The 10433-nt window shown below is 40.6% G+C and overlaps 1 protein-coding gene across 7 annotated transcripts in view; it reads right to left on the bottom strand.

The window, feature by feature from the left end:
• Positions 1-676: 676 nt before the first annotated feature.
• cacna1g (calcium channel, voltage-dependent, T type, alpha 1G subunit) overlaps positions 677-10433 on the bottom strand; it is a 321489-nt gene continuing 311732 nt past the window's right edge. For all 7 annotated transcript variants that reach the window (XM_062056250.1, XM_062056253.1, XM_062056254.1 and 4 more), the window contains one exon: positions 677-2132. In XM_062056250.1, the coding sequence (XP_061912234.1) occupies positions 1218-2132 (915 nt within the window). In that variant the 3' untranslated portion in view covers positions 677-1217. The remainder of the gene's footprint in view (positions 2133-10433) is intronic.

Below are 10433 nucleotides of genomic sequence, written 5' to 3'. Positions count from 1 at the left end.
GAGAATCACTGTTCTATAGTATTTTCTCATGCACCCCAAATGATAATTAAAGTTGAAAAATAGAGTTATTATCTTTAGCGAAGTTATAAACATGTTTTTTTTTATTTCAATATAACAGCCTGCCTTGAATTATAGCCCCCTTCTTTTTGTGGTTTACAAAAAGAAGATAACATTCACATAGGTGCTGCTTTAGCTCCCCACAATTATTTTTCGTTGCAAGAATCCAAGTTTAAATAAGTGTTTATTTTGAAAAATAAATAAATCCATAGTAAAGAATAAGGTTCATGAGGTGAAACATGAAATAATGTGCTTTTGTGTCATTTCCAGCGTCACACAAGTCGAGGATTGTTTGATAATCCTCTTCATTCCATTTCTTTTCAACATTCTATACTCCCCAAGCTATGTTTAATAACATGGAAGCAATGAAATACAAACACTAAACAAAAGTTTGTAGCGATTCGTAACACATGAGGATTGGGATACCGGTTCTACTGTAACAATCAACCACTGAGTTAAATGAGTGTGCTTAAAAATCCAAGCTGCGTTTAATAACTTGTTATATATATATATATATATATATATATATATATATATATATATATATATATATATATATATATATATATATATATATATATATATATATATATATATATATATATATATATATATACATATTTATATATTATTCCTACAAATACATAGTTTTCAGCACTTTGTAAAACGTCCACTTTCCTCAGTAAACCAAGAAAGCTAGAAATAACCTAGAGTGGAAAAAAAGACAAGACAAAACCTTTCAGAAAAAAGTCACATGAACATAAAAGAATAGAAAAAAAAAAAAAAACATAAAAAAAAACAACATCCTGTACAAACACTAATAATCTAACTAACATCCTATCTAATAATTTAAGAAAATAGTGTCTCTAAAACGTTCATATTGCTTTGTACCTCCAACGGAAGTTCTAAGGTGGCATCGCTTTGTGATGTCACTCCAGAGGTTGCCGGGTCGACTGCAGCCAATTGCATGCAGCTGTAAGCAGGAGGGGAGACGCTGGTGTGTCTTGTGTGGTCTCCCTTTTTGGCAGTTTAAAATATACAAAGGACGGTGGCGCTACTACAGCACTGCTCCTGGGAAAGGAGCCGGGGGTGTCTCACTCTTTACAGCATAACTTCAAATATCACATTAGGTCTTGTGTGCGTCTTTGTGTGTTCGCTTGTCAGCCATCAGTCTTCTCAAAGGACAAACTGGGAAGAGTCAGTAGCATGGGGTTGGCGTTGGGGTCCTGTCCGGAACCTTCTCCAACACCGAGATCTAATGAGTCCTTCGAGTCACTAGAGGGCGCTCTCCGCCTAAGGCATGAGTCCCGACTGGGCAAGGGCGGCGGCAACCCTGACGAGGGCTCCGAACCGTCAGGCGGATCCACGGAGATGCAAGGTGGGCTCATCTTCTTTTTGCGGCGAGGTGAGAGCAGCGAGGTCTGAGTCTGGCTGCGGATCTGCAGACTGTCGGCCTGCGACACGAAACCAGAAGACGTGGACGTGGTGCTGTATTGGGGGCGGGACTCCACCACGGAGCAGACCTCCACAGAGTGGCGCCGCGGGTCGTCCAGCCAGGAGTAAGGGCGAAGGCGGTGCAGGAGGATGCTGCGGCCTTGCGTGTCAACGCTGTGGAACCTCTTCAACGGCCTCAAGCGAGGGCTGCCGCTTTCTTGACAGTGCGCGTTGTTCTCGTAGTCCTCTGTGGCGCCGACGCTGCTGCTACTGCCGAGTTCGTCAGTCCGGATGACGTCATCGCTCCCGGTCAACCCGGCCCCGGTAATAAGGGACACTTCCTGATCCACGGATGCCTCGTTTTGTCGCTGCGGCCTCACCGGTAAGGGCGGAGGCGAGTCGAGGCGGTGCTGCACACCGCTGGGGCGCGAAGGTTTCGGGGACGCCCCCGGTGTGGCCGGGACCAGACAGAGCGCAGGCTGCTCTTGCTGGTGATGGTGGAAGGGAAAGGGTGAGGATTTGGAGGATGAGGAGTCAGAGAGATGTTGAGGGAGGCCAAGAGAAGCCGCATTCACAAGTCCTTCGCTGCTTCCCTCTCCATCCGAGCACAGGGCCTCCTGAGAGTCAGTAGACACTGCGACCTGCAAGGCGAGGCACGGGGGAGAAAGGTGGGATGAAATATTTAGGGCGGGATGGATGAGGAAGTGTGAGATAAATGTGCAATGAGAGGGGGGATTGGTGGAAATACGAGGGATTAGAGATGAGGGAGGGAACCTGGTTAGTGGGACTTGATGAGGATGAGAAGTCGTAGTTTGGGTCAAGGTTCACAAACTGGGCAGATGTCATTGTTTTTTTATTCTTTACCGGAAGTCAAACTGGAGCTGCAGCATTCGTGCATTATGCTAACCTATGAATTATTTCACATGTATTTAGTTTGCTTTTATGGTCAGAATCTGTTGCTGGGTTTGTAAACATGGTGACAATTAGTCAATTAAGTCTGGACATCCATCCATCCATTTTCTACCGCTTTTCCCTTTTGGGGTTGCGGGGGGGTGCTGGAGCCTATCTCAGCTGCATTCGGGCAGAAGGCGCGGTACACCCTGGACAAGTCGCCACCTCATCACAGGGCCAACAGACAGACAACATTCACACTCACATTCACACACTAGGGCCAATTTAGTGTTGCCAATCAACCTATCCCCAGGTGCATGTCTTTGGAGGTGGGAGGAAGCCGGAGTACCTGGAGAGAACCCATGCAGTCACGGGAAGAAATATGCAAACTCCACACAGAAAGATACCGAGCCGAGGATCGAACCCAGGACCTTTGTATTGTGAGGCAGATGTACTAACCCCTGTTCTACCGTGCTGCTCTAAGTCTGGACAATAAATGAAAATGAAGTCGCTAAGTTTGCCAGCCTCGACGGGGTTACTTCGGTATTACAAAATAAACGGTATTAATGATAACCGCTGTAAAACTCCCAATGATTAGTATTACCATATTACATTAAAATTATGGAAACCAACTAGCGTTACCTTGCTAGCCAGCTTAAATGCTAACATGTAAACAAGAGAAACAGTCGTCTTTTCCTCGAGTCAAGTGAAGTTAGACGGCACAGAAGGCAAAGCTCAGAGATGTTCTGCGGTGTTGCCGCTCAGCAGCCGTTACGTATCTCAAACGGCAGACCGAGTTTCTCCGCTTCTGCTTCTCTGAAAGGTTGGAATAAAATGTTTACGCTTTACTAAAACTCTTATCACTTGATTACACGTAAATTATTGAGATCTCTTGTAAAAGTATGCGCTATTACAGTACACATCAAACAGTGGCGGGGGCGTTCAGCAGCCGTTACGCATCCAGTGGACATCCGGTGTAAGTTAGATTGTGCTTGCATGTGCTGCAACCACGGGCGTGTAATGATTTGCAAAAACTTGGTCAACAATCGCAGCTACGAACTTTAGCTTTGTTGTTAGCATTCCATTCTACTGTCTTACGTTGTCGTTCCACATAGCTCACGCCAAAGCCGTGTTATTGATGTCAAAGATGAAGTGCATCTTGGATCGGTAATAGCAGACTTAGCGTCCGATGTCTGATGCTACGTCCTGTTGTTGTCTTTTGATACCGCTAATGTCAAAGTCTCACCAATGTGGACACGTGTTACTGATGAGGCAAGAGTTGAAGATGAAGTCCATCACAAAGTTACTCTGCCAAAAGTTGGTCAACTTGAGATTGTTGTTGCGTTAAATATAGCACTAAGGTTAGCAGGTTGTGTTGTTGTTAGCATCGTTCACCCTTAACCCAGAAACGGACGTCCTGCTTGCTGAAAATCTTTATCGATTGCCACAATATTATAATAGAAAATTAGACAAGTACTGCATTGTAATACATCTAATACATACAAACAACTTAATTTAATACCAGATTTAGGCCTAAAACATGTAGAATATGCTTTAAAAAAAGGCACAAAAAACAATCTGCGATGCAGTGAAGCCGCAAAGTAGCGAGAAATGACTATGTTGTTCAAGCAGTGGTGTGCCGTCAGGACCAGCAAGGCCTTCTCTGCTGGCCTAACATGACCAGAAATCATGATCATAATTAAATATAAAATCATTTTTATTTACTTTTCCTAAATATCTAAAATTATTCATATTCTCTACATGTCATATTATGCTTTTTCCAGTGCTGTTGTTTTTAGGTTATAGAGTTTTTATCCAATCAGAATTCAGCTAGCTTATGTTGCCATGCTGTACCAAATCTGCCAGACGCCTTCAGAAACAACAATGCAGGCGTCCATGCACTGTAAGTGAACGGACACAAAGAGTTGATAGACAATTGCGATAGCCAATCAGATTACAAGTTGTTGACAGTAGCCTATCTAGGTAGCCGGATGTTAACGAGACTGTGATTGGATACTCCCTTGTCGAATGACAAGGGAGTATCTAATCACAAGTTGCAATTAAGCAGGAAGCGGGAAGTGTTGACACACAAGGAAGGAGAACAAAACGTTGATTAGGTGGCATATATATATTTGCAAGGCCATTTTCAAGAAGGATATTTAAAGAGAAACTACATCTTGTGAAACTATGTCGGCGATGAAATTGGGAAATGCCCGCCATTTCTACTCGAATCAACCGACTAAGAAGGGCTATACGGCGTCAAATGGGTTCTACAAATTGTGAGTTCAATTATTTGATTTGGGTTTTTTTTCACGTTTAATATGTTTTTTTTTGCTATTTTAATTTTGACAGTACCACATAAGATATGTTTTAATTGCTGATGCGGGTTTATTGATTTTTAAATGAGCCAGAAAATAACCAGTTTTTTACACTGTTGAGGGGATTCAATATACAGTAGTGCGTAAATGTGTTTCTGTACAGTATTTCTCCAGCAATAGTCATGTGGTGACATAAATGATGGTATTTTGAGAGATAATCATTGAAGTCGGACATCACTGAAGGCCTAGGTGGGAAACGCACGGCCCGCCACTGTGTTCAAATAATGTTTTGTGGGTAATGTAGCGTCTTGAAAGAGGGACACAGACTCTAATGCGCTTTTAAACTTCACTGCCAAATGTAAGACGCCAGCACCAAACCTCAGTTCCAACACCACATTTCATTCCACTGGGGCACACATTAAAACAACAACACAACGCTTCCTCATTATGCACCAATCATGGTCGCGGCGCGCAAGTTGCGTAATTATTATTTTTTTCAAACTTGCTGAGATAGATATGACGATTTGTTTAGAACTTTTCATATTGGTGTATTTGTTACTTCAATATTCGTATTTAAGAATTTAAAGTGCTCTTCTGTTCAACTTGAATACCACTAAATTCCATAAAAATAAAAAGTTCTCTAAGCACCAGGACTGCTTCAAAAGTAGTGAGTTGGCAGCGGTTGATAAAATGAGGCTATAATAAATGCATTTGTGTTGACCTGTTTAGTCAGTAAATAGTGTCATTTGTGTACAGTAGGAAGGGTATTAATATGGCCCCATTTCCCTGACACATAAAACGTGACGAATGGAGGGTGGTGGGGAGACTGTAGCATCGACCTTTCAGCAGTAGAGTATTGAATATGTCGATTCCGACTTTGACTACAACGTCGGTTGCCGCTTTCCATCATTTTCAGCAGACTGCATTGCAAAATTATCAACTCCCCTTCCTCTCATGGGAGATTCACCCAGGAAAGGGGCCATATGATTGCGGATAAAAAAATGGTCTGTTCATATGCTTTTGGCATATTGCTTGCCAGCTGACACGGTGAACCCTCTAACCTTTGACCTTTCGCACAAAACATCTGTAATGTTGTAGTCGCGATCTGCGTCATTTACCGCCCACTTGTTAAATCGGATTATGTTTCCATGTCAGTGTGCGTGGCAATTAGTCAGAGGGTGAACAGGACGTGCCACCGCAGCAACTACGCGAGTTAAAACTCATACAATGTCCTCGAGTTGTGATTGACTCTCATCCTTATTGAACACTGATTGGGTAAAAGAGGAGATTTAAATTGCTCCACTTTGCTGAGGGGTCAACTTGAGTACGTTCACACACGAACATGGATGAGTTTCAGACAGGGTTCATGTTGAGGAATAATGGCTTCTCTTGCATGAGCTTTGAGGGTGTGACCACAGAGACACCCAGTGGTCACAGACTGCACAGAAAGAGTGCATACTAAAACAATGCAATGTATAAGTGGTCTTTAAAGAGCACTCTGACAGGTTTAGCCAGGTAGTCGATACAAAAGTGCTCCATCACACTGTACAAAAACAAGTCTCATTGTATGGAGCGCATGTGTTGTTTTACAATCCCCTGAGTTCTGCAAACACACTGCCATTTAATAACCTGGCAATACAATAAAACTATATATTATTGCCAAATATATGTGTTGGAATATTAGATGATGGATGGTTAACAGAGAAATTTGAAAATTAAATGAATAAAAAAATGGAGCTTTCATATTATGTTTGTGTCTTTTGCAATATGAGCATGGAGTCCAGTGTTTCTGAAAGGCTCAATGCTAGAAAAAGTCTACTTTCCTCTCACTGTTTCAGAAACAGGAGTATCTGTGTTTGAGCAGCAGCTCGGGGTCAGGCGCCCAGCTGAGCTGGGGTCAGACCAGAACAGATACGATATGGAAAATGATACGTATGAAGGAGGGAGAGGGGGAGGAAAAGGGGGAGGACACTGTTTAGAAAGGTAATTTTTTGGGGAGGATTCTGTTGTCATGAGTCGTTCAATAACATACAGGTCCAGCTCAATAAATAGTAACATCTTTGAAAAGTGCACTTTTTTTCCCTAGTTAAATTAAAGCAGTGAGGCTCTTATGTTCTTTAAATTCACTTCATACACAGTGAAATATTTATTTATATTATGTCATAGGTATTTCTTAATTTATAATGATTTGGATGGTTACAGCTCACAGCTACCCCAAATTCAGTACCTTATAAAATGTAAAAAAAAAAAAAGTTTAATGCTGATATGAAACATATTTAAAAATATATATATAATAATCATACGCACGCCGACAATATAATCATAATGGGGGACTTTAATATCCATATGAATACCCCATCGGACCCTCAGTGCGTGGCGCTCCAAACCATAATTGATAGCTTTGGTCTTACACAAATAATACATGAACCCACGCATCGCAACGGTAATACAATAGATCTAGTGCTTGTCAGGGGTGTCACCACCTCCAAAGTTATGATACTTCCATATACTAAAGTAATGTCCGATCATTACCTTATAAAATTTGAAGTTTTGACTCATTGTCAACAAGCTAATAATAATAATAACTGCTATAGCGGCCGCAACATTAATGCTGCCACAACGATGACTCTTGCTGACCTACTGCCTTCGGTAATGGCACCATTCCCAAATTATGTCGGCTCTATTGATAACCTCACTAACAACTTTGACGATGCCTTGCGCGAAATTATTGATAGTATAGCACCTCTAAAGCAAAAAAGGGCCCCTAAAAGGCGCACCCCATGGTTTACAGAAGAAATCAGAGCTCATAAATTATCATGTGGAAAACTGGAACGCATATGGCGCACGACTAAACTTGAGGTTTTCCATCAAACATGGAGTGATAGTTTAATAACTTATAAACGCATGCTTACCTTAGCTAAAGCTAAATACTACTCAAATCTCATCCGCCTCAACAAAAATGATCCTAAATTTCTGTTTAGTACAGTAGCATCGCTAACCCAACAAGGGACTCCTCCCAGTAGCTCCACCCACTCGGCAGATGATTTTATGAATTTCTTTAATAAGAAAATTGAACTCATTAGAAAGGAGATTAAAGACAACGCATCCCAGCTACAACTGGGTTCTATTAACACAAATACGACTGTATATACGACGGACACTGCCCTCCAAAATAGTCTCTCTATTTTTGATGAAATAACATTAGAGGAATTATTACAGCGTGTAAGTGGGATAAAACAAACAACATGTTTACTTGACCCACTTCCTGGGAAACTTATCAAGAAACTGTTTGTATTATTAGGTCCATCAGTGTTAAATATTATAAACGTATCACTTTCCTCCGGCACTGTTCCCCTAGCATTCAAAAAAGCGGTTATTCATCCTCTGCTCAAAAGACCTAACCTCGATCCTGACCTCATGGTAAACTACCGACCGGTCTCCCACCTTCCGTTTATTTCCAAAATTCTCGAAAAAATTGTTGCACAGCAGCTAAATGAACACTTAGTGACTAACAATCTCTGTGAACCTTTTCAATCCGGTTTCAGGGTAAATCACTCTACGGAGACAGCCACACAGATTTGTTTACCACTGATGATTCGCTACCTGTCCAAAGTCGGAACCCGGGGTGGACCACTCATCTGTGCATCAGTTGGGGATGTCTCTGCGCTGCTGACCTGTCTCCACTCAAGATGATCTCCAGCTGGCCCCACTATGGACTGGACTCTCACAATATTATGCTAGATCCACTATGGACTGGACTCTCACACTATTAACTAGATCCACTATGGACTGGACTCTCACAATATTATGCTAGATCCACTATGGACTGGACTCTCACACTATTAACTAGATCCACTATGGACTGGACTCTCACAATATTATGCCAGATCCACTCGACGTCCATTGCACCGGTCGCCCAGGTCCAAGGTTTCTCATTGTCATCCCATTGGGTTGAGTTTTTTCTTGCTCTGAGGTAGGATGTGAGCCGAGGATGTCGTTGTGGCTTGTGCAGCCCTTTGAGACACTCATGATTTAGGGCTAAATAAACTTTGATTGATTGATTGATTGATTGATATTTGTAAATGTATTCCAAAGACAAACCTATTCTACTTGTTGACAGTAGAATATGTTATTTGGACTGACTATTGCTCATTATTTTATTGCGTTTTTTGCTGGGACAAAATGTTAAAAATAAACATGGCATTTTTTGCTATTTTTAAAATTTAAAATAAAATACTATAAATAATATATAATACAATTGTAATAATATACATACAAATTTAAAAAATACTAATATTACTAATATACTAATACTAATATTACAAATGATTCTCAAACTGTGGTACGTGGGCTCTATCTAGTGGGATGCGAAAGATACTGTTAGGTGTTTAATTTTCCCAATTTTCCAATATTCAGACACAGTGTTATTGTTCAAACTGTGTGTAATGTCAGAGTGGCTAAAAAGGTAAAATATGCTTATGAAATAAAACCTCTGCCTTGTTTTTAATAATTACTTAGGCCTACTGTGCTACTGTATGTTGACCACTCTGGTGGTCAACATTAACACAGAGTCAAGTGTTTAATTGAACAACTGAAATCAAATAACATTTCCATGAAATTCTAATTTAGTGAGATTCACCTGTATGTTGAGGAACACGTAAAAGAGCCAAACAAATGATATACAGTAAGTGTCATCTAACAAAATATTATTCAAGTATAATAATAATGATTTTTTATGTCCTGTATCTACTTATTTAAATGTGTACCTATTTGTAATTGTACTACATTCTTACTTTGAGCATTATGGAGCCACAGAACCACTACTACCAAATGTATGAATCCCTTTCTACATCTCCACTAATAATATTCCTTACAAATCTATTAAAATTGTTTTAGGTAGATTATCATACCATTTTGAAATGTAAATACCGTACTTTCTGGACAATAGGGCGCACCAGATTATAAGGCACACTGCCGATGAGCGGGTCTATTCAGGTCTTTTGTCATACAAAAGGCGCACCAGATTATAAAGCGCATTAAAGGGGTCATATTATCATCTTTTTTTTTCTAAATTTAAAACATTTCCTTGTGGTTTACACAACCTCATCCGTGGCTCACTAGTGCAACAACAATGCCGTAAATGTGTCCCATGAAAAACCGTCCGACCGGAACTCTCTAATAACTAAAGTTCCATGGGTATATTATGTAAACCCACTACATCGGTAGTTTTTAGCGCTTCCATAGCGAGTCTACTAACAGATATAAGTTAGAACTTTACGCTACTTTATATTAGAAATGGCAACAGCAGAGGGTGAATGTCCCATAACAAGGAGATAGTGAAAAATAATAAGCTTATCGACTACGGAATCGGCACGGACTACAGTGGCGGACTTGCGCAAATTTTCAGGACTTATGCAGATTTCAAATACACATCAGCAGGTACCAGAAGATAAAAAACGTTGGTTTTGTAAAATATTATGAAATAAAACACCAGATAATATGTTTGCTAATGGGTGCCATTTATACACGCACCATAGTAATAATTGTATCTCTGACTACGGTAGCTGTAATTGGCCGACAATCCATCAAGCGGTGCGGCTTCAAAGTCGTACTAAAACATTTTTACAGATTTTTGAGTGCCGTGTGTAATGTTCTTTATTTTCAATGGACCATTTAATGTTTTGGTGTTGTTTACTGGTGTCATATTGCAGTCTGCAGTCTTTTTGAGAAAAT

This window comes from Entelurus aequoreus, linkage group LG08 (genome assembly GCF_033978785.1).
Source record: "Entelurus aequoreus isolate RoL-2023_Sb linkage group LG08, RoL_Eaeq_v1.1, whole genome shotgun sequence".
In the NCBI taxonomy this organism is placed as follows: Eukaryota; Metazoa; Chordata; class Actinopteri; order Syngnathiformes; family Syngnathidae; genus Entelurus; species Entelurus aequoreus.
This window is presented reverse-complemented; position numbering and strand designations above follow the sequence as displayed.